General features: G+C 48.8%; 3 protein-coding genes across 28 annotated transcripts in view; 2 read left to right on the top strand and 1 right to left on the bottom strand.

Annotated features, from left to right (window-relative positions):
• EMID1 (EMI domain containing 1) overlaps positions 1 to 3,884 on the top strand; it is a 34,277-nt gene extending 30,393 nt beyond the window's left edge. For 3 of the 4 annotated variants that reach the window (XM_072952997.1, XM_031692625.2, XM_072952998.1), the window contains one exon: positions 3,110 to 3,884. In XM_072952997.1, the coding sequence (XP_072809098.1) occupies positions 3,110 to 3,373 (264 nt within the window). In that variant the 3' untranslated portion in view covers positions 3,374 to 3,884. The remainder of the gene's footprint in view (positions 1 to 3,109) is intronic. The other variant, XR_012066193.1, reaches the window with a different exon arrangement.
• Positions 3,885 to 4,936: 1,052 nt separating this feature from the next.
• RHBDD3 (rhomboid domain containing 3) lies at positions 4,937 to 10,388 on the bottom strand. 20 transcript variants are annotated; one of them, XM_072953323.1, is made up of 8 exons: positions 10,274 to 10,388; positions 10,040 to 10,103; positions 8,809 to 9,025; positions 7,381 to 7,570; positions 6,822 to 7,205; positions 5,715 to 5,877; positions 5,341 to 5,628; positions 4,937 to 5,256 (listed from the first exon to the last, which is right to left on the bottom strand). In XM_072953323.1, the coding sequence occupies exons 4-8, from the start codon at positions 7,526 to 7,528 to the stop codon at positions 5,079 to 5,081; spliced, it is 1,161 nt and encodes a 386-aa protein (XP_072809424.1). In that variant the 5' UTR covers positions 7,529 to 7,570; positions 8,809 to 9,025; positions 10,040 to 10,103; positions 10,274 to 10,388; the 3' UTR covers positions 4,937 to 5,078. The 20 variants fall into 20 exon arrangements, with proteins under 20 accessions (XP_072809424.1, XP_072809430.1, XP_072809431.1 ...); XM_072953329.1 differs by having other exon boundaries at positions 8,809 to 8,956; XM_072953330.1 differs by having other exon boundaries at positions 8,809 to 8,946.
• The window catches only part of EWSR1 (EWS RNA binding protein 1), a 25,907-nt gene continuing 12,440 nt past the window's right edge, over positions 9,979 to 23,445 (top strand). For 2 of the 4 annotated variants that reach the window (XM_072953315.1, XM_072953314.1), the window contains exons 1-7: positions 9,979 to 10,173; positions 14,202 to 14,238; positions 14,380 to 14,431; positions 14,782 to 14,832; positions 15,693 to 15,816; positions 20,318 to 20,504; positions 22,504 to 22,671. In XM_072953315.1, the coding sequence (XP_072809416.1) occupies positions 10,161 to 10,173; positions 14,202 to 14,238; positions 14,380 to 14,431; positions 14,782 to 14,832; positions 15,693 to 15,816; positions 20,318 to 20,504; positions 22,504 to 22,671 (632 nt within the window). In that variant the 5' untranslated portion in view covers positions 9,979 to 10,160. The remainder of the gene's footprint in view (positions 10,174 to 14,201; positions 14,239 to 14,379; positions 14,432 to 14,781; positions 14,833 to 15,692; positions 15,817 to 20,317; positions 20,505 to 22,503; positions 22,672 to 23,445) is intronic. The other 2 variants (XM_006213542.4, XM_006213541.4) reach the window with 1 other exon arrangement.

Genomic DNA, 23,445 nt, shown 5'->3' with positions numbered 1-23,445 from the left:
GAGAAAGCTCCAGTAACTAGTTCTTGAGTGAATGAGCACAGGCTCCAACAGATAACAGTCCTGGTCTCGTGGAGCTTAGGGTGCTGGCAAGGGAGCCCTGGAACTGGCTGTTAAACCTATGGTGAGGAATATCACAGGCAGCCACGAAAGCACAGAAGTGCTCCTGACATAGATGGGGAGATGGCAGAGGGCATCTAGGGAGAGCTTCCTGGACGAGGAAGTGTCTAAGAGGAGACATGAAAGGCAAGGACCAGGGACAGTGAACAGGCAGAGGAACAGCATGGACAAAAGCCAAGAGGCCAGAGAGAACCTAGAGGGATTGTTCCGTGAGGTTGCCGAGGGGTGAGAACAGGCTAGAAGATCTGGCAGGGCCCTGTTTGAGGTCTTCAAAGGTAGGTTGGGGAGGCACAGAAGGTTAGACACTACCTGGCTGTCACAGTGGGGCTCAGGAGGTCTCTCTGCATTAAACTGAAGCCTGTGGCTGGCCCTGGAGAGAACCAGGGATTGGCGGCCCTCGGGGCTGAGCCCCATTCCTCAGCTACCCACGAAGAGACCCCAACAGCTGCCCTTCTCCCACTTCCAGCTGCCCCATCTCACAGCCCAGTCCTAGCACATCAGTGCACATTGGCTTCAGACATCATGCCCAACCTCGCGTCTGTTTTACAGATGGGGAAACTGAGGCCCTAAGCAGGAAGGAGAGCCAAGGTTAAAGCCAAGCCTCATTCATTCAGCAGAACTGTAGGGTGTACCTACAGCATGCCAGGTCTGGGCAGGTGCTGAGGCAGATCTCAGAGTCCCTGCCTGGGGGAGCTGCCCATTGAGTGGGGGATCCCCAACACCTCTAGAGATGAGGGTCATGGGGTACAGTAGCGCCAAAGGGTGTGTGAGCGGAGAAGCCTTCCTGGAAGATGGAGCCCGTGTTAAGTTATGAATGATCCCTACGTGTGCCAGGAGGAGGTGGGAAAAGCAGCCCTTACAGAGCCTGGTGTGGGCAAAGGCCTGGAGGCTGGAAGGTGTGCGGGGTCTTGCTTCCAAAACTCCTCTCCCCAGGCCACGTGGCTTCCCTAACTTCTGAAAGTGTCACCATCTCCCAGACTTTCCCTCTCACAAAAGAGGGACCAGGGACCAAATCCCAGGCTCTCAGCTCCTTTTCAGGTGTCCCCCACCTCCCTTCTCAGGAGGATTGGGCCAGGAGGATGTGGCCTTGGATCTGTATCCCACCCGCCTTCAGCCAGCTGTCTCCGGCAGCCTGGGGAGGAAGTACCAGGCTCCTGGGAAGGCTCAGGTTCAGTGTGGCCATGAGCCTGAAAGAGCGGCCCCGCAAGCCAGTGTGCGTTGTGGGCCTAGAAGGGGCTGTGTGGGAGGAGAGGAGCAGAGGTGGTGGGACCTCCCTCACTGGCCCATCATACACAACAGGTGCTAAGGGAAGACCCAGATGGGGCTCATGTTTAGATTCTAGTCAATAATGATAATAGTTATCAGCTGTCATACACCCAGCCCACATGCGCTGGGGGATTTACATCAACTGTCTCCAGTCATTGCAACAAGCTTTCTAGGTGGGTGATACCGTGCGCACTTCAGAGATGAAGAAACAGGTTCGGAGGGCTAGCGTGACTCCCCCAGGGACACAGGGATAGTGATGGTGAGGTCAGGGATCTGCCCTAGGCCTGTCCTCTAAAGTGCTGGCTCTTTGGGCTCCATCAGCAAAGGTTCACTGACCCCTCTGCTCTGCTCAGCACTGAGTGGGGCCCAGGCAGGGGAGACCAAGGGCCTACATCTGATCCTGTCGGAACACCATCTCATGACCCACTCACAGTGACCAGACCTGCAGGAGACCGGGTTGAAAGCACACCAATCAAGTGACCATAGTGATCCAGAATTTACTGTGGAAACCACTCTCCACTCCTGGTCATTTTAAACACTTTGTGAGGGTGTGACAACAGGAGTGTCATCCCCATGTTGCAAGTGAGGCCCAAGGATTCTGGGATTTGCCCAAGGCCACTTAAGTGGGACATGGTGGGGCCAGGACTTGGCCCTGGATGATGTGGAACCTGAGCTCTGTGCTGCCCTCCTCCTGTGTTCCCTGGTTTAGGGCACGATATGTTCCTTGACTGTGACCGCAGATACCTGTCTGCCCCAGGGGCCTCAAATCTCAGCCCAGAAGTACATGGGAAGCTACAGCGCACAGGGTCAGGGCACAAGACAGGTTACAAGGGTATAGCTCATTGCCCTGGCAGTGCCTTCAGTGGGAAGCTGGTGCTCCCAGAGTCCAAGTGTCCGTCCTATGAACAGGGTTTTGGAGGCTCAGCCAAGTCCTCCATCCTGGGCCTCTCCCTTGGAAAAAGTCCATCCTCCTGACCTAACACCTCATTTAACTTTGAGAGACTGAGGTAAAAGTCACAGAAGGCTTCCTGGAGAAGGTAGGCCCTGTTCTGGGTTTTGAAGGCTGAGTAGTTTTCCAGATGGGAAGAATGCCAATTATTCAGTTTCACTCTTGGAGGCCAGCTTATTTGCAGGTTAGGTCATATCTCACCATAGCCAAGTTGGAATTGACTTCAGTAATTATTGGAGCTGGCCAGGGCCTCATTGTATTTGGAATCATCCCCCTGGTTTTAGAGATGAGAACCTGAGGCCCTGACAGAGGTCCAAAGCCACCCAGGTCAGTGGTAGAGCCTGACCTTCCTAAACCCTTCCCCACTACAGGTGGCCTAACCCGAGGAGAGAGGAAGGGTCTGATGCCTGACCTTAGTTTACCCAGATGTGAAATGGCGATGATTCAGGGCACATGTCCACCCCAAAATGTGTTAACGAGAAAAAGCCATACTTTTCATGGAACATTCACATGTGCTCATCATTTCAGAAATATGGTGGATTCGCTCATCCCCACTTGACAGAGAAAATCAGAGGCCCTGAGTGTGCTAGCTGGGTTAAGGGCTAATAACTCCTGGGAGGAGGGGCACTAACCAGCTGTGAAGACCCCCGTATTTCCCACAGCTCTGCCTCCCAGAAGCCAGGGCAGAGAGCCCACCCTCCACCCACCGTGGGCCGAAGGGAGGCGGGCCCTGCACACAGATCTCACTAACCCGGCCTCTCTCCTTCCCTCCGGCAGAACCAGAGGGGTCGGGGGCAGGCCCTGCCGGCACAGGCACCCCCAGCCTCCTGCGGGGCAAGAGGGGAGGATACGCAGCCAACTACCGGATCGTGGCCCCCAGGAGCCGAAACGAGAGAGACTGAGGGTGGTGGCGGCCCCTCCAGTATGGCCGGACCAGGCTTCCCTGCCCAGCCTGGATGTGGCCCGCTGCCTCCAGGGTCCGTGCGTCCATATTTATTAATATCCTCAGGGTCCCTTCTGCCACCTAGGCCTTTGGGGTAGGCAGGTCTTGGTTCTGGCACCCCGTGCACGTCTGCCCCATGGGGCTGGGCCGGGACTGGGGCCTGAGAGGGAGGCGAGGCTCAGGGCCCTGGGCCCATTTCCCTCTGTGAAGGGGCAGGGCCGGCCTGCGGGGAGGGCGTGGCAGCCGGCAGCTCCTGTCTCATCTACTGCCTGGCCTTCCAGGCCCCAAGCAGCTGAGGGAGTCGGAACTCCCTCAGGCACAGGCAGGGGTGATGGAGCGCAGTGTCGCCACCCCTCCTCCCCAGCCAGGCCTGGGGGCGAGCCTGTACCTCTCCTCCCTTTGTTTTCCGGTGCTGTTTTCTCTGAGGTCAAGCTACCTGATCTGACTGAGACCTCCTAGTCTGTTTTGACCCCTGAACCCTCAGCCCCTCCCATGGCCGGGTAGTGAGTGTATGGAGAGGGGAGGGCCACCTGCTCCCACAAATGCTTGTGACAGACACCAGGAGGTAGATGTATATCAGCCAATAAAGGCCCCCAGCCCGATTCCCTACCCCCAGCCTGGTCTCTGTGTGCTTAGATAGGGGCAGCTGGGCAGGGCCAGGAGCCTCTCTCCTCTTCTCAGTGGCCTTCGCTACCCACCTGCAGAACAGGGCTTTGAGGCTGGGGCTCCTAGGGGCCAGCTGGGGAGTGAGGGTCGGTGAGCAGCCCCCAGGTGTCCAGTCATGGCTACAGCGTCAGAGAGGCCAGGAGAGCAAGGAGCCACCAGACCCTGGGGTGCCACCCTCCCACCGCCACCACCCCCAAGCCTGTTTCCTCACCTGTGAAATGAGTCTGTTGGCCTGGTCCTCAGGTTTCCCAGTCTGCTTCTGGCATCTGGGCCAGAATAGCAGGGTCGGTCTCCACAGCCCCTCCACTCTGGCTGTGGCCTGGGGTACAGCCCTCACAGGTGACCAGTACCCAGGTTGCTCCAGGACCTGCAGCTCCCTGCACCACTCCTCAAAGTCCAGCCCTCTGCCCTACCCCTCCCTCAAGCCCATCAGCACCTCACACCCAGGCCCCACCCTCTGTCCTCTGGGCTCTGCTGCACCTCCCCTCCCTAGGAGGGGACAAGGACTGAGACGGGCCATGAGAGAGAGGCTACTTCTTAAAAGCTGAGGAATCCTTTCCCCTACATTGCTTCCTGCCCAAGGGGCCCAGCAGTGCGCCACCTCGAACCTCAGAGCCAGCCCTGGGCCAGGCCTGAGGAGACCAACTGAACTGGCACCAGGGGCTGTGGGCAGTGAAGAGATGCTATTCCTGGGGAATCAGGGAAGGCTTCCTGGAGGAAGGTCTCTGTGTAGGCCAAGACCTGGGGATGGGTCAAAATTAGCTGGGACACAGCAATGAAGAATGCTCTTTGGCCAAGGGTCCAGCCCAACAAGGCCCTGAGATGGAGGACATAGCTTCCCACAGGAAGAGGCTGCACAGTAAATAACACTGCGTCTCTGGACATCAGGGAGCTGCTCTGCGCAATCACTGCTCTTTCACTGCTCATTCACTCACCCATTCATCCCCCTGATGCCAACACAGAAGACTCAGACACAACTGCTGCACCCAAGGAGGTCCAGGTTGAAAGGTGAACTGGTTTTTATTCCAAACAGGACCAGGGTAGGGTGCAGAGGGGCCGCTCCTGAACCCCACCGTGACTCTCAGCAGACTTCCCGCCCACAGGCCAGGCCTCTTCTCACCTGAGGGCCTGCCTGTGCTAGGGGGGCCCGGGGCCCTCAGGGTGAGCCAGCCCACCCCTCCCCTGAGTCACCAGTGCCTCGGTGCCCACCTCCCTGCTGACCAGCAGTGACACAGCACCCTCCACACGGCCTGTGGCCGCCAGTGCCACCACTGCCTGCTCCGTGGGGAAGCCCATGCGCTCCAGCTGCTGCAGCCTGTGGAATGGAGGGGCGGGGGAGTGTCAGGGCTGCCCCTAGCCTCCAGACCAGGGGACCCCACCCCTACTCACCCCACCTTACCGCAGAGAGGAGACGGAGGACTTGGGCAGCCAGAGTGGGCTCTCAGGACCCTGGGCTGGCCCCTCGAGGAGCGAGGCCTGGATCCCCTCCTGCAGCATCTGCTCGTCCAGGGCTGCCCACAGCGGGGTCCCTGCGGGGAAGCTGGGCCCAGATCGGGCCAGTCCCACCTCTGAGGAGCCCTCCCAGAGTGGCTGCACAGGCCCCAGGCCTGGTAGGACCAGGGCTGAGCCTTCACGGCAGGACCAGAGGCTAGGGGAGGCCATGCAAGGAGGTCCAGGGGTGGGAAGCCTGGAGGGGCAGAAGGAGAAGGCCTGACTGCCAGCCACCAGCATGGCTTCCACCACCAGGGCCAATGTCCTCAGCATCACCCTCACCTCACTCCGGCAGGATGGGTGACAGGCAGCTCACCCAGGCCGCCTGGGGTGGGAAGGAGCTGGAGTGGCCAGCACCTCGCCAGGGCCCTGCACAGGACACCCTCCTGCAGCACCTGCAGCCGCCGCTCGGAGAGCTCCAGCCACCAGAAGGCCCCGGCTGCATCTGTCTGCCCAGGGCAGGGCAGCCGGTCAAGGAAAACCACATCCAGCCAGGAGTGAGCCCACACAGCGTGCCAGGCCCTGTGCCAAGTGTGTGACAGGCATCCCCATGCGTCTCCTCACCGTGGCCCTGCCAGGTCATCACCCTTGTCAGCAGTGGAGGCTCAAAGAGGAACAGGGACTTGCTCCCCAGCCAGCAGGAGGTAGAGCCTGATGGGCCTCACTCCAAAACCTGTTTCATCCCAATTCAGCCACCCCCTTGCCTGCTGTCCCCTGAGCCCTGGGTGCCCACTCAGGTCTGCGGCTCCAGGCCCACCCTTGGGCCCAGTGACACACCCCAACTGCCCTCAGGCAGGGCAACGTGCCCCCTCCAGGATTCAGCCAGGTGTCCCTAGCACTTAACAAGGAGTGGGGGTCAGCCTGTGCCCACCATTCCCTCCGACTGCACTGTCTCCCCCGACAGGCATTTAAGCACCTTTGGAGCAAAAGCCTGTGTTTAACACACCTGCACCACCAGCCACAGATCGTCCCCCACCTTTGGTGCCCAGAGAGCCCCAGGCTCGTGGTCAGCTGGGCCTTCCCACCCTCTGCACAGTCTGCAGAGCCCCAATGCTCATCTCCCACTTCTCTTCACCTGAACCTGTCATCTTGCACAGTCTTGGGGTAGATGCCACCTCCACTAGGGACATCCAGATGAGGTGCCTCCTTGGGCCCCTCAGCTTCTAGGCTCCCTTTTAAATTGTAATTGGCACCTCTACGTGGCCACGGCCCCCACTTCCCAGCCCAGAGCCAGGCCAGAGGAGGACTGGGAGGTGCTCCTGGAACAAGTGTGTGAGTTTCCTGCATGTGGGGCCTGACCCGCCCTGTGCCAACTCCTTCCCAGGTGCCCTAAGGGCCCAGCCACAGAACCACACATCCACGCAAGCCCTGGGCCCAGGCAAAGGATACAGGCCAGGCCAGCAAGGAGGCCACAGAAGAGCTGCAGGAAGGGTGGCTCAGGGCTGAGCAGTGGTGTCAGGGCGAGCAGCAGCCATGGCAGGAGCCAAGGTGGCAGTGCCCCCCGGGGCTGTCTAGGGTGGTAACCCTGCCCTGCCAGCATAGCCAGGTGGACAGGCATGTATCCGCAGCCACCGGCTGCACTGGACACCCCGAGGCCTGCCAGCAGCACAGCCATCAGCCCAGAGGCCACGGCAAGCAGGGTGGAGGCGTGCAGGAATCTCAGTGTGCCCAGGTGGCACTCTTGCCGCCAGCCCAGTGTGGGCAGGAGCAGCAGGCTCAGGAGCAGGCCAGGTAAGGCCGTGTGGCCCAGCACGTGTGTCAGCAGCCGGTGCACTGGGGGAGAGAAGGAAGGGGCTTATGTGCCAGGTTGGTGGCCCTAACCCCCAAGGCTGTCTCAGGTGTACCAGGTGGGGAATCACCCTCTGCCAGGACCCCCCACTCAGCCAGCCTCCCCACCCCAGGAGCCAAGTCTCCTGCCTCCTCCAAGGCCCATGTGGCCAGCCCTCACCCTGCCAAGGGTCCAGCAGCAGATCTGGGGCCAGGACAAGGCTGGGGCCAGCCCCCAGCAGCCACAGGCTGCTCATTAGCAGCATCAGGACGGAGGAAGCAAGAGGCAGCGCAGGGGACAGCAGGCCAGGGGGGCCTCTGGCATGCATAGCTTGGCTGAAGGTAGTCAAAGGTGGTCTTGGGGCTGTGTGCTGGGGGTAAAGGAAAACAGTAACAGCAGTTATTATTGCAGCTTGTATCAGACTTCCTTTCAGCTGCCCAACAGTGCCATTTTACAGAAGTAGAAACGGAGGCTGGAGAGGCCGGTCCAGCAATTTGGCCACAGAGGAGCTCAGAGCCTAGCCATGGCTTAGCCATCTTACTATCCACTGCCTATGTGTGAGGTTGGGAAGGGGCCAGGCCAAAAGTCCCTGAGCCCTGAGGGTCCCTGAAAAAGAGCCTGGAGTGGGAAGCACCGGGAATAGAAAGCTGAACTAGGGCCCTGGAGTCCCAAAAAGAGGGGTGCAGCCCACCAGGGCAAATTTAGGGCCATCTCCAGGTTTCCTGTGCCTCCCTCTTACCTCCAGCTGCAGACCAGCCACCTTCTGTCCTCCTCCACTCCACTGAGCCCAGACTTAGAGCTCCAGGCGGCCTCAGCTGCCCTTGACCGAGGGGGCGAGGCCAGCCAAAGGGCAGGCAGATTAGGGAGGGGGTGGAGCAGAAGGGCTGGAGGAGGGGCAGCAGGAGTCCACGCCCTCAGCGCACACAGTGACACTGGACTGAGACTTGGAGCCCTGAACACAGCCCCTCTGGCCCACCTTCTCACAGAAAGGTTCTAGTATCTGCTTCCTCCTGCCAGGTATACCTGGGCAAGTTTGGAGCCTCTTGTTCCTCATCTGTAAACTAGGGATTAAGAAAATCCATTCTTCGTAGGATAAGAAAAAGGAATGGACTCAGGCCAGCCCACAGCTCCTGCTGGATAAACTGCAGCTGTCCCGGCTGTCCCAAACAAGGGGAGGCCTCAACATGGAAGGAGCCGCTCCAGCCTAGCTGGTTCAAGCTCTGGCTCTCAAACGTGCCAATTCCCTGCCCATAAGGAAAGGCTTTCTTTTCTCTGTTCTCCTCACATTCAACCTGTCCTCCAGGCCATGCTGGAATCCCCTCCCTCCTGTACTCCACCCTCTCTCAGGACTCCCACTGAACTGATTTCATAGAGCAAGAAGCAAAATCCCAAAGACAAGAAGTCTGCCTCATCTGCTCCCTTATCAAGAGCAGCCTTGGTATGAAAACCCAACCGCCAGTTTCCTGCAGGAAAAATATAGAAAACTCCTGCCTGCAATATCTTTCCCTTCTTCTCTTTAATAACAAACTCCTATTCACCCTTTGAAGCCCAGCTCAAATGTCCCCTTCCCCTCCTCTGCCCCCCACCCCCCCGCATCATGGATCTTACTTTATCTAATGAGCACCGCTTGGTCTGCTTTTCTCTAGGCAGATGGTCTCAACTGGCGGGAGGAGAGGTTCTCCTCTTACTCATGGCCAAGTTCCGCAGAGCGCTCCTAGCACATAGCTAGTGCTTTATATGTGTTCACTGAAAGACACTAGCTTGGTTTCAGGTCCCGCTGAAGGATCTGGGTGAGCCTTGCCCTTCGCTGGTTCTGGGCATCTGCCTAGGGAGACTTGGTTGAGTCCAAGAAGTCAGGCAGGTGCCAGCCCTCCAGGGAGCCAAGGCACCAACTGCAAGCCGCCTCCTGCATCCTCACAACCATCCCCCCTGGGTACTTTAGCAAGAGTGAAGGACATGCCCATGGACAAACAGAACCGGAATTTGAATGCTCCAGGCCTCAGTTTCTTCATCTATAAAATGGGACTGTGCACTATCAGGCTTTGCCTACCTCATCAGGAAGCAGGGAGGATAGAATGGAAAAACAAGGCCGGGAAAGATTCTTCTGGGTGATGGAGACAGTGGGGGTGCCAGGGTGTGGGTGGGACTCAGCTTTGTGACTTTAGGAAAAGTACCCAAATTCCTTGGGCCTCAGTTTCCCCATCTGTAAAAATAAGGCTGTTGCATTGGGGGATGATTAAAGGGCCGTCTCAACCTCGACCGTTACTGCGGGACTCTCGGGCCGGGCGCTACGTTCGGGGCCTCCCATCCAGCCCACCAGCCTCGGCCCCCTCCCCTGCCGGCCCGGGCCACGTGTCTGGGGTACTCACTGCGGAGCGCGCCCTCAGCCCCTAGAAGGCCGGGTGGGGGCCCCGGCTGGGAGTCGCTACTCTAGCTTCCCGCCGGGGCCCGAGCACCCCGAGCCCATTCTGCTCGCACTCGGGCGCGTGACCCCGGCCAACCGGTCGTCGCGCCACCCCCTCCTTCGCCGCCCGCCGATTAGTCAGCAGTTGTTCTAGGCCCGGGTCCCTTCCCCCAGCCCTCCCGCCGGCCTCCGTTTCCCTCCAAGGCAGACTCTTCAGAGACGGTCCCTACAGCTAGCGGGCGTAACCATTCCGAAAAACCTAGCGTCGACTGGAGAATCACGCCGACTTGATACCGAGATCCGCTCACCGGCCGCTCCCGCCCCTGCGGTGCTACTTTGGCTCCGCGTCACATCCGGTGCTCTTTAGAGAGGATTAGGACTAGACTTCAGGGCGGGAAGGACGAGAAACCTGTGATTCATCCCTCCTTCTCCCACCCCTGTAGCCTGGCCCGATGGTAGCGCCCGAGGTTGCGGATTTTGCGCCTGCGCAGTGCGGCGCCTAGAGGGAAAGCGAGAGGGAGACGGACGTTGAGAGAACGAGAAGGAAGGAGAGAAAATGGCGTCCACGGGTGAGTGTGGTGGAACTGCGGTCGCGCTGGCGACTGCCGAGACTCCCAAGTGGGGGGCTGCTCGTCTCTGTGGGTGGCTGGGATGGCTGAGTGGACTTGCCGAGAAAGGTGTGCGGTACCCGCCGCGGCCCGAGGAGCTCGACGGCCGGCGTCCCACTCCACTCCCCTCCCCCCACCGGGCAGGCCGGTTCTGGAACCTTCCGGCGCCCCCAGCGCGCGGGGGGCTTGAGGCGGCGGGGGCGCGCGGGGTCTGCCTTGGCCTCCATTGTGTGGCGGCCGGCCGGCCCCGAGCGCTCTGGGCCGCCCGCCACGTGGGCGGGGCCTGCGGCCTCAGGGGCCTCGCGTGGGGGTTGGGGGGAGGGCTCGGCCAGGCCTCGAGCCCCGCACCCCGAAACCGGCGCAGGGGGTGCCGGCGGCGGCTCTAAAAACCGCAGGCCCAGTGCCCATGTGACTCTCCCCACCTAAACTTCCATTTCCAAGGAGTCAGCCCAAGCCTGGGGGTACAAGCAAATAAACAAAAAAAGGCTTTTCGGATTTGTGAGCCGAGGGGCGCCGACCTATGAGCGGGAGCCCTGTCATCCTTAATGCCGGGTCGGTTGGGGCGACCGGTCGCCGAGTTACCCCCTCGGCGGGTTCCAGCTCCAGGCCGAACTTCTGCCCGATTGGGCTTTCGACGGAGTGCCCCCCTCCTCCCATTTACAGCCACCCAATCGGCTGACTCTTCTGGCTTCATTTTTACCATTATTAATTGTCCTTCCTTACCCAAAAAGCAATTAAGTGGCTTCCCAGGGCCATTTTTCAGTAAACGCCGAGGGAGATCTCTTGTATAATAAGGCCAGCCCGCATTGTGAGGCCAGAAATCCCCACCGAAAGAAATGTTTGGCCTCTTTGACTTAGGAGAAACAAAAGGCCCCAATCGGCATATGAATTTGCTTAAGTAATCGTCTCGCACGTTTATTCATTCGCCTAGGTTAAGCCGAGAGGCTTGTTTATTTCGTGGACTGGTAGAAGAGGGGGGAAGGAGCCGCGTACTGGACTTTGAAAGAAAGCCGGGTGTGGGAACTCGAATATGATGTGTGGGGTGGTCCTTGCTGCTCGGAGTGTTTTAAGAGTGTAGCCTAAACACGACCTGCGGTTTGCAGCCTGTTCCTGCACTAACCTGCGGTTATTGGTAGGGTGGGGCATTTTTGCTTCTGGGGGTATTCTTAGGCAGCCAGACTACAGGCATTAGAAGCAGTTGGAGAAGACCAGAGGGAAGACGGGGAAAGCTCTGGGTCCTTCAGTTTTCATTTGAAACGGGTCCAGAATCCAGCAGAAGGACAGTTTTAAGAACTCTCCCCAACTGTGTGGTCAGGAAGCAGGCAGGTAGATACTGGCTATTAGTGCTAGGGAAAGGGTTCCCCTAGATGAGTACCACGATCCAAGACTGTGTCTTGGTGGGAAGTGGTTTCCTTAGAGCTCTTTGCACCTTCCTTTTCCACCTATCTCTTCCCTGCCATGTTTGAATTCTGTAAGGCGGGAGTGCTTTTCTCCCTTCCTGTTAAAGTTTGGGGAGTAAATACGTGTTCACATTTGTGTATGGCTGGACAGTCCAATTTTTTTTATCTATTTTGCTCAGACTGTTTACTGGTAACCACCTACATACTATATTAGAATTACAGTTGTGGTTTATGCAGGCACACAGTAGTTAGGCCTGGCTGGGGGACCTTTGGGGAGTCATGTAACTTACCTGGACTTTGGTTTCCTTTCATTCAGAATGAAGGAGTTAGGCTAGACCTTTTAAGAGCTTTTTGAGCCCTTAGATTCTGACCTTACAGAAAAGCGTTTTGGCTCCCACGAAGTTGTCCCATAGTGACTAACTCATGATGTAGTCTGGAGCTCTAAATCTCTACAGTTGGGACTGTGACTGCCCTAAAGTATCTTTTAAAAGCCACCACCTTGGATAATGCTAGATGGCTTTCTTCCTCATGTATAGCATATGTAGAAAAGTACTTTAAGTTTCTGGCCACTTGAACAAAAAATTACAACAGACTCCCAAGTAACCACTGGTCAGACCAAGAAATAGAACATTGTGAGCACTCTGGAGGCCCCCCTAGATCACAGCCCCCTCTCTCCTCAACCTGACCTGATTTTTTAGGGTAGTCTTCAGCTGCACGTTTAGAAATTAAAGAACAGCGTAACTACTAAATAATCTGACCAATGTATAGCTGTAGATTTTTGAAGCCATGTAATATTTGTATGCTGTAGATAGATAACATAAGTTCTCATGAAACTCTTTTGCTACCTCCTTTAGCCCACCAGTATGGGGCTAAATCAACTGGTTTCCCACTGATCTGAGATCGTTGTTCCGTATCATCTTTGCCAGTTTTACATTTTACATAACTGCACTTGTGTGAAAAAGCAACATCCTCTTGCAAACATTTGAACTTAACATGTCAGCGATTTGGAATACTTGATTTTTGATACTTCACTGGTGTGTTTATTTTGTGACTACCACGGAGAAGAAGTGATTTGCATTTACTTTTTGTCACATAGAGAGCTAAGATTATGTTGAACAAATCAGTTTGTTCATTATGGATAACCTTTGGCAGTTGATTTGATAATATTGGTGATTCAGGGTTCTGAGTTAAGGGTATACAGAGGAAGGAAAGTGGTCGAGTGAAGTGTGGAGAGGTGAAAGCCACCTTAAAGTGATGGGTTCAGCAAAATGCCCTCCGGCCAGGCCAGGTGACCTGTGAGGCAGACTTTGGATAGAGTAGGGATTGAAACCCCTCTGTGAAGAGCTATCAGATGTTCTTGCAGATGAGAGACTGCTTTGTGATTGGAAAGACCTGGTCAGCCTCAATGGCAGTATTGTCTTCTAACATAGAATAGGATGTGTAATTCTTGTGGAGAGCAAAGAATTAGGCAGGGTTTTTAAAAAATAATTACTTTGACTTCTTTAAAATATATATGTTAATCTAGTAGTGCCATGAAAACTTACTGTTTTTACTTCTTGTAGACACCTCCGTAGACTAGAGGGGGTTATAAGTCCCTTTCTGTGCATGTAAATGTCATACAAAAAGGAAAATTTTAGAATGGTTTATTCAGAAAGAGGGGAGATGGGGAAGAAAAATTGTGGGGGGGGGTTATTTTTTAGTTGAAGTCACTTGAGTTTTTAAAAGATGCTTCTAAAACCAGATTATTCCCCAAAAGATTAAATGCTTTCACCTCTGCCAGTTAGCATGATTCTGCCTGAACTCTTCTTTGCTGGGACTCATAATGCTTTTAGTTTCTTTAGTTATTCTACACATGTAGCCCTGATACAGTCAGCAAACCCTCTGGGGCACTGGATTGAGATGACTGCCCTCTTGTTTTCTGCCCTGTATTTCGCAGTCCTGAGGAAGTTATGGTTGGTCTAACTTGTTCAAGTGAGGGAGTGATTTAAAAAAAAAGTTTTTGAGGAGATGTAGCTACTAATGTAACCATTCTCATGTTCAACATTGTAATATTGTTACATGCCCTTTTGGAGGAGGGTGCAGGGGGAGGTAATTAGGTTTATTTATTTTTATAAGAGGTACTGGGGATTGAACCTAGGACCTGGTGCATGCTAAGCATGCACTCTACCACTTGAGCTATACCCTCCCCACCTACATGCCTTCTTTTTATATGAAGATAAAACTTTAGATCTTCTTGGGTTTACCTTGTTCTGTTAGTCTTAGGATGTTGATCATGTATTTGAAGTGACAGCCTGTGGTTAAGGGGGGTTTGTGGTTATGGGAACATGCAAAGTATCTTTGCCAAATCAGCTGACCTTGATATCATTAGCTAGAGTATATTCAAATTTTCTGAGGTTAACTAGCCTAGACTTATTTTTTGGTTTGGTGTTGAGAGATAAGAGGTACTCATTTGAATGGACCTGTGTTGTCCTGTAGATCCTCTCAATACAGGTTAAAAATACTCATCTTCCTGCCACCTGAATTCCTCCCCTCCTTTTTCCTTGTAAATGCTGGCTTCACCCTATTTTCTTCTCTCCTTGTTTTCTCTAGATTATAGTACCTACAGCCAGGCTGCAGCCCAGCAGGGGTAAGTCAGACTTTTACAACAGTACTTTGGATATGATTGGTTGTTTTTTTATAGAGTACAGAGTTTTGTCTAGTTGTAGAGGATTTAGTAATGGAATCTGGATGTTCTCTATTCAGTTTTTGCATTTAATTTCTCTTACAGCTACAGTGCTTACACCGCCCAGCCCACTCAAGGATATGCACAGACCACCCAGGTAATCTTTAGGATAATTATATGTGGCTGCACCCCGAAGTAAAATATTTTTGTCAGCCATTAAAACAGTAGGTAGCACAGATCTTTTTCAAAAACTAGGTAATAAGAAAGTATAATGTGCTTGTAATCATAAAATGCACAGGCATTTAAACTTTGAAAGGGGATGTCATTGTAAATGAAACTGTCCTCAAACTGGGAGTTACTAGCTCTCCTTTCCTTTCTGGTATTGTTTCTCAAGTTAGGTGCCTTGCTCCATGCTTGTTCCTTCTGCCTATTTTATTATGTTTAAATTTATTTAACTTAATCATACAGCAGTTCTGCAGAGGAAGGTGATACTATGACATTTTGCAGGTGAAAAAATTGCAGTATATGGATACTACACCATTTGCCAGTGGTTGCACAGTAAGTGATAGGTCACCTCTTATGGCTGCCTGACTAGAGGGCTTCTGAGCTCTTTCTAGTACATGAGTCTGTGTTTTAAAGCCTAGGCCAACAGATACTAGAAATTAGCCACCTAGTGTTCTCAGGATCACCTCAAATTCTGAAATTCTGAAATGACTTATGGCATAAAATGGAGACTGATAGCTCTGCCATGGAAACATTCTGGGCCAGGCAGAATGTGATACCTGGCGGATCTTACATAATTGGTCATTCAGATCTAGAATCTAATCTTGCTAACATCTGGAAGAACAGCTTATTCCTTGCCAATTTGACGTATTACTGATGTCCACATTCAGAAGATAGTATTTTTGATGTGCTAACCTTAAGGAGACATGCACTGTTCTTGTTCATTTTCTTTGAAGTGGTGTGATAGGTTTTAAATCCTAGTCTCATCTGAAAGTCCAGCTTTCGGAATTGTCTGACAGATTTTAGCCCTGTTTTCATTTTCTTTCTCTTTGTTCATTTAATCTTCCTAGCATTTGTTCCCATTTGCTAAAATTGTGCTACACTTTAAGTGCTGGCAATTATACACCTGTCGTTGCTTATCATCTGAGGGCATCTTGTATCTCCTGTATCATTAAACTGAGATTTGCCTAGTTATTTCAGGACCTTTTTTGTAGTTCATGAAAACGAGTGGATTAGTTAAGGGGAAACAAGCATGCATGATACTGTAATCACCTGGGGTTTTTTAATCTTTTTGTTAGAAAACATATTTTTGACTTTGGTTTTCCAATTTAGGAACTTAGAAGTCAGTCAGTCCATTTTATTGCTAAAATACACGGTTCATATGTGAAGTTCTTGAATCCTTTTTCTTTGAGCAGGCATATGGGCAGCAAAGTTATGGAACCTATGGACAGCCCACTGATGTTAGCTATACCCAGGCTCAGACCACTGCGACCTATGGGCAGTCCGCCTATGCAACTTCTTATGGACAGCCTCCTACTGGTAAGACTGGAGAGACTATTGGGTCACATTAGCTGGGATGTTTGCTAAGAAGCCTGTTACTTGTGCTCTTGCGTATTTATTCTGGTCAATACCTTGGCATCTGGGAATCCTTTGTTCTTAGTAGGAGCTTGATTTTTTTGTTTTGCTTTTTTCCTTTTCCTTATAGTCTCCTTGAAGGATCTTTTAATAGAATGTGGGTGGGATAAAAACTCCAAGGGAAAAAAGAACTTTTCCTTTTAGTTGTTTTATACAGTGTATTGAATAATCTCAGGACAAAGTGGAGCATATGTAAAAGATTGTACTAATGCTAATACTGGGTAAGAATGAGCCTTCTTAAACTGAGCTGCTTAAAAATCAAACTGATTTTCACATCTGTTTGCTTCATCTGATAGTGTGCCCTCTACTTTTTGTTTTGTGCTTTCCACAGTAGAAGGGACCAGTACAGGTTTGACTATCCTGCTCATTCTTGCATGGGAAATGCTTTCCATCTTGTCTAACCCTGTAATGTTAACCCTTAGGTGTTTCCATTTGTTTAACCCGCAAACTTTCTAACATCACACACAAGGCGCTAAGGGAAAGCTGCTTCAGGTGCCATTTGCAGATCCATGTCCTTTTTCTTTATGTGATTTTGGGAAAGGTTTTACTTTGTTTTATTTTACATTATTTTGTGTCAAGCCTTAATAATAGCTGTTCACCTTCCCAAAGGTATTTCAGATGACTACTCCCCAGCTGATTTCCTTCTACTCCCTAAGGGGTAGATTGCATGATTAGATTTACTTAGAGGAACAGATTGCCACCCTGCATGTATTATGTTTGTCTGTTGGTTGGTTTCCAGTCCAGACACATTTTATTTTCTGTGTAAGTGTTAATTATTTTAATCCATAATGTGTCTTAAATATATATAACACCATTCCAGGGAGCTAAAAAAAAAATTCTAAGAATTGGAATAAATTGTATCCTAATACTGGGGTTGAGAGTAGAGTGTGAAAATTTTACAATAACTTTTTTATGTGTAGTGCTGTGTAACATTTCAGGATCCCTACATTCTCCCCACCACCCATTCCTATCATTATTATAAGAATATTTAATACAAAAATCTTAAAAATGTAAAAACTTATTTTTCAAAATACCTTCAGTCCCCAAGTTATATATAGTCTTTCAGAGTCATTAGTAGGGAGAAATCCTTCTGTAATTTATCTCACTGCATGACAATGTCTTGGATTTGATGGGAGGTACTTCCTAATCTAGTTAATGCATATTGTTAAATAGGATGGAAAATGTTTACACTTTCTGTGGATGTTAGTTGGCAACTATAGGAAAAGCTGGAACTGAATGCAGTTTTTATTTTTAGTGCAGAGTTTTGAAATTGTGAGATGAACTTTACATATTTAAGCTATTGCATTTTTAATGAGATATAATTGACGTATAACATTAGTTTCAGGTGTATAATGTAATGATTCAGTATTTGTGTATATTGTGAAATGATCACCACAATAAGTCTAGTTAACATGAATCACCACACATCCTTTTGATGAGAACTTTTAAGAGCTACTCTCTTTGCAATTTTCAGATACACAGTACAGTATTGTTAACTATAGCCACCAAACTGCATGTTACGTCCCCATGACTGATTCATAACGGGAAGTTTTGAATCTTTTTGACCACCTTAACCTATTTTAAAAACAGAGTCTGAGAATAAATAATACCGTTTTGATCTAGCCTTTGGAGTCTTTGGGTCATTTTATGGGAACATGATAAAGTCATTTATCGGAAACACTCCTAGGTTCTATAGAGCTGTGTGTTCACATTGTCATCGATTGAAAAAGTCCCATCATGACTGGGCATGAAAAGTGTAGGACATTCTAGTACAGAAACCAGTACCCCTGATGAACAAGCGATTGCACTTCATAAGGAATGTTAGTGTAGACTTTATAGTTATGGAAGACCTTTTATACCTCCCCTAATTCTCCCATATACTTTTGGAGTCTAGGAACTAAAATTAAACCTGGTGAGCTAACTAAGGCTGAACCAAACCAAGTTCAGGACCCTAACAGTAGTAAGTAGGTTCAAGTACACTTATTACTTTTTTCCTTACCTCACATTGCATTGATACATAAAAGTCATTGGGTAATTATTAGAAGACATATATGAAAAAGACTCTTTTCTAGAATGTTTTTAAATTAAGGATCATGAGAAGGGGGCTATAGAAATCTCAACTCATTAATTGAAATATGAATCCTAAACTTTAGTTTTTACTGCTCAAGTTGAACAAAAATTTTGGTTGGTGTGATATTTCTTACTCATTTTTCCTTAAAGTAGTCAATGCATAATAGATGTGTTATATTTCTGCTTTTGGTCTTTTTTACTGTTGTTAAATCATATTGCTTGGCTGTTAGTGTGGGTACTACAGATTAATTAAAAGATTATTGATTAACCTAGTGTCTGTTAGTGTAATCTTCAGCATTATAAGGATCTGTTGCTGGATAGTTTTATGACATGCATTATTGCCCTTACCAGTTTCTTGTTGGTTTTTAATTGTTGTAAATCTTATAGATGGCCTGTCACGTAGGGGGAAAAATCTGTGTAGGAGTAAAAGGGTAGGTGGAAATAGATTCCAGTTAAATTTAAATAAATGAGTGCTTTATATGGTTGACATTAGGATTCTGCAAACTTTTAAATTAAATTTACAGTTCACATGAACAGCATGCCAGCTTAAGAAATTTCCCTTGCTTGTGGCTCCCCATTTTGTGAAATACGCTTTCACATACATTTCAACCCAGCAGATCTGAGAGATTACTGTCTTTGTATATAATTAATTTCAGAATTTCCCTACAATATTTGGGATGGAGAAGAAAGTATTATACTCTGCTACAAAAGGTGACACTTAAAGATTGTTCAGAGGGAAGTTGATACTTGTTTTTGGTTAGTAACGTGTACAGTAAAGACACCTTATTCTAACTGAAGTTTAAGACTAAGACCCTAAATCTTAACTAAAATAAACAATCGTCATTCAAGATTATTTTAAGTACTGAAAGTTTTTTACTTCAGTATGATTTGGATTTTCCTTTGATGGACATAAATGCTGACAACTAGACATAATTTTTTATTGCATGGGTTACTTGTGCTCATTGCCCAGGAGGGAGGAAAGCCAAACATCAGGAAAGATTGTAACACCTCTTACAGCAAAGGGACTCAAGTTAGGAGCTGCAGGTTTGAGGGAGTTGGGACTGGAAGCCCAAGTTCCTGATGAAAGGGAACTTCATCTGATTTGGCAGAGGCAGGAACTAGAGAGGAAACCTAGCTTGGTTTCTGCACACTGTGAGGGCAGATCTATAACACTTGGTTAGAGAAATAGCAAGGGGACTACAGGATTCACCTTTATTTATTGTTGAGCAGGGAAAAAGACCCATTAGCTTGTGGTAGGTAAATAAGAGAAATGGGGGGTGGGTAATTTGATGACTAGCCTAGAATCTCAGATGGTTTTATCATGTGAAAAACATTTACCTTTTCAAGGTTTATTTTGGGAGTGTTAAGTTTAATTTAAAATAATTTATCAAAAAAGTTAAATAGGATAACCTTGGTCATGTATACATAAGCAGGTATAATTTGTATATATAATATCTTTTTGTGCCATTTCAAATCCTAGTGCTGATAAGAAGCATTTTCTTAGTTGTTTGTTACCTGAAACAAAATTAGCAGTTCTTAGAGTGTTTAATCAATTAATATCTCTAACTGAAAATTAAATACATGTTTTCTTCAAGTTCCAGTTTCCTTAAACATAAACTGCCCATGGTGCTTGGGACTGAAAGCAAATAATTCCATATGATAGGTTTTAATGCTAAAACTGGTACCTGGATCTTTATTTTATAGCTATTTTAAGATGCTGTGTCATCTGCCTTTTATCTCCCATTCTGGGACATTTGATTCCTCCTGGGGAAGTTTTGGGGTACTTAAGTACTTAGTTGAAAAACTTAAGAAGGCCTGTTAGCAAAACCAATATAGAATTAGCAGAAGCAGACTTGTCTCCTATTGAATGCTTTCAAGGGAGGCAGAGGGAGCCCTTTTTTCTATACCAGCACTTTTCTATGGCCTACTCTCTTTCCTCCTGTTAGGTGTGGTTTAGAGCAAAAGAGACAGTGCTTTATAGGGAACTGTATTCAGTATCTTATAGTAACCTGTAATGAAAAAGAATATGAAAATCAATATATGTGTGTATATGTATGACTGAAACATGCTGTACACCAGAAATTAACGTATTGTAACTGACTATACTTCAATTAAAAAGAGAGAGAAAGACAGTGCTTTGCTGACAACTAAGTATTTTCAGAGAACTTAGGCTTTTAAATATTGGTTTGTTGCTACTTTTACTGAAGGGGAAATATTTAAAGGGGTAAAGTATCATGATGGTTGAAAGTACATGGTTTACAAATTGTTCTGCTAATGAGCGTGTAGGCAGATCTCTGAGGAGCCAGAAATCTGACATGGCTCTCCTTTGTTCTAGGTTATTCTACTCCAACTGCCCCGCAGGCGTACAGTCAGCCTGTCCAGGGGTACGGCACTGGTGCTTATGATACCACCACTGCTACGGTCACTACCACCCAGGCCTCCTATGCAGCTCAGTCTGCGTATGGCACTCAGCCTGCTTACCCAGCCTATGGGCAGCAGCCAGCAGCCACCGCGCCTGCAAGGTAAGGCCCCCCTCACCTGCTCCTCATGCTGAGGTGCAGCAGCATCAGGCTTTCAGGAAAGAGAGCGACCCTGTACACTTAGAGAACTCGTGACTTGGTTCTTTTTTAATGCTTACTCACATACTTAGGTCTCAACTGTTCTTCCGTCCTTAACAGTCACACCACACATTCTTCTTCATTTAGTAGAGAAATGGTGCCATCCAGGGGCCAAAATGAGGAATGTCACTGAGCGGGTTGTCTTGTTTCAGAAGAGTGGCCTTTTCTTCGGTAAGAGGAGGCTATTGTATTTACTTTGCTAAAGCTGGAAGAAAATTGAGTGGTTTCCTCACAACTGTTATAATTGTACTGTGATGCTTTTCCCTTGGTTTTATTGACCCTGTAAATGGGTAATAGCTTTCTCTGGGAAAAGCACTGTAGTTCACAGTTGGGGGTGGGAGGTGCATAGCATCACGTGTTTTCAAGAAATAGTTGCACGATCCAGTTGTCAGGAAGGGATATATCCATATCCGGAAGTCAAACATTGGTGTCTCAGCTTAAGGAGTTGACATGATTATCTCTGTATTATGTATTGGCTTGGTAATCTGATACCACAGGCAAGTATAAATTCTTAACTGGGGGCCCTGCTGTGGGGTGAATATTTGGGCAAACTAAGTTCATACTCCATGACTGATCAGCAGGTAAACAGTATTAATTACTACTTAACAGAAGATTTCAGGTCTTTGCTTTAGGCAATGCACTTAGGTGGCTTCTGCATACAGTCTTGAAGGAACATTGAAATCTGTTTGAAAGAAGACTTTTTAGGGAGTAAACAAGAGATCAACTTGTAACCTAGACTTTTTGTCTGCTGTAGAGGTAAGAAATTAGCTCTGGCAAACACTGAGATTACTTCTAAAATGCACAGTGAGTAATCAGAGCTACTCGATAGTTTACATCTTCTAGACAGCCTGTGCAGTGGTTAGTGTTAAACTAACTGATTCCTGTAGGGCCCCATTTCAGTTGACCTAGAGTGTTCTCAAATGTTTGAAGTCCTATTGCAACAGTATATCCAAGCCATAGGGGTGGGGGTTATGTATTTACTTGTCTTTGAATTGAATAAATCATCCTTTTTGGTTCTTTTTCTTAATTTTTCAGTTCTTAACACTTTATAACAGCAGTTTATCTCGTGATCAGTGACAGCTACTCCGTTTTCCACTGGAAAGAGGGGGCTTGTGACCCATTTCAGCTCTCAGAGAAACCAGTACTTCCACTTCCTCTCTGGTCTGCCTGCTGATTCTTGGGCTTGGCTTGAAATAGCTCAAGCTCACTTTTTACAGCGCTGTTATAAACTGTTAGGGCTGAGGGGTAGTAGAGACCTCTTTGTTTTTTTCCCTTGGGATTAAGATTGGTTTTTGTCACTTAGCAAGGATATTTCCCAGTTCGTGTGTGTTTGTCTCCCCGTCCCCATGTGTGCCCCTGCCTTACTCTGGTGTTTCCATATGGAGACTTTGGGACATGATTAATTTGTGGCAGTTTGTGCTAGGAAATGTTTTTTCAGTTCTGTTCTTCATAGATGACAAACATAAACCCACAGCTTGTCCAAACTTAAAAATGCCGTGGACTTTTGCAAATGTTACTCTAATCTAAAATTTGTATTATTAAAGTTTCTTATTTGTCTTTAAGTCTTTTTTGAGAAAAAGCATTTTCTTCCCACACAAACCACCTCTCCTCTCAGGTCTCTTAAATTGGCAGCACAAAATACTGTAACTGCCTTTTATAGGTGTTGATATGGAATGAATGGAACGTGTCAGTCTCTTCTGTGAATGTGATTGATTCTCCCCTGTCTTTAGTGTTCTCTTCCAGCAGACAGACCAACACTGGGTTTGATGTAGTTCACTTTACAATTGCATTTCTGTCCAAACTCAATCCTAACATTGCCTATTGCTCTTAGATTGTAGAGTTCTTACCCAAGAGTTTTGTAGTTGAGAAGAAAGAAGTCTCACTTTTTTATTTCTCCTTTTAGACCGCAGGATGGTAACAAACCCGCTGAGACTAATCAACCTCAATCTAGCACAGGGGGTTACAACCAGCCCAGCCTGGGATATGGACAGAGTAACTACAGCTACCCCCAGGTGCCTGGGAGCTACCCCATGCAGCCAGTCAGTGCACCGCCATCCTATCCTCCTACCAGGTCAGTCTCCTCATTCTTCTGCTCAGGGCCTCCAGTGAGCTAATAGAATAACAAAACAGATTTTTTTTTCAGGCTGTTGACCAGCTTGCTTCTGCTTCCTCAGGTGAGATAATGTTATCTGACTCTTCCAGTGACAAGCCTGACCACATACTGTACATTAAAACCTCAGTCCTAGGTTCCAGTAGCATTGCCTGACAGCCAGAAACTCTTCTCTAAATACAAAAACATTTTTACCACTCTAGGTTCTTTCTTTTAACTTTGTTCTTTCAGTTTATTCATGTGAGAAACGGAAGTGCATGAAAGCAGGTTAACAGAACCATAGAAGCCACCTCCTTCAATGCAGTTGAGATGGTAAAGTGCAGGGTATTGCTTAAAAAGAGAAAGAAAGAAACTTCACCTTAATCACTTTATATTCAACTTAATTTAGAGGTCCATTCATGTACCAGTCTCTTAATGGTTAGGCCCAGGCCTTTCTGTCCTTTTGACTAAGGGTTTCCTTGTTCTGCATTTTGTCTTTAACCACACCAGCAGCTGTCCAGTAAGTAGAGGAAGGACTGCAAGTTGTATCACATTTAATTTGATGCAAGTTTTCAAATGAATTTTCTGAATTGTGTCCTAAAGTGTTTGCTTAGTTTTGGTAGAATTAGCAGTTCCCTTTTGTACTCATTTCATTGGTTTATACATTAAAGTGCAGCAGACATGAGCAGGTTTAGGAGCAAATCCAGCTGGCTGGGTAAGTGTCTCTGTTCACCTCGGAGCAGCAGTGGCAGGGCT

The sequence above is a fragment of the Vicugna pacos genome, chromosome 32 (assembly GCF_048564905.1).
Source record: "Vicugna pacos chromosome 32, VicPac4, whole genome shotgun sequence".
Classification (NCBI taxonomy): Eukaryota; Metazoa; Chordata; class Mammalia; order Artiodactyla; family Camelidae; genus Vicugna; species Vicugna pacos.
This window is presented reverse-complemented; position numbering and strand designations above follow the sequence as displayed.

Excerpts from the sequence above, each read along its gene's own strand:
- RHBDD3 (XM_072953323.1), bottom strand. The coding sequence starts at position 7,528 with ATGCATGCCAGAGGCCCCCCTGGCCTGCTGTCCCCTGCGCTGCCTCTT. Across the intron at positions 7,206-7,380 it reads GCTGCTGGACCCTTGGCAGG|TGCACCGGCTGCTGACACAC; the intron begins GTGAGGGCTGGC and ends TCTCTCCCCCAG. Across the intron at positions 5,629-5,714 it reads ACCCATCCTGCCGGAGTGAG|GCTTCCCACCCCTGGACCTC; the intron begins GTGAGGGTGATG and ends CTGCCCCTCCAG.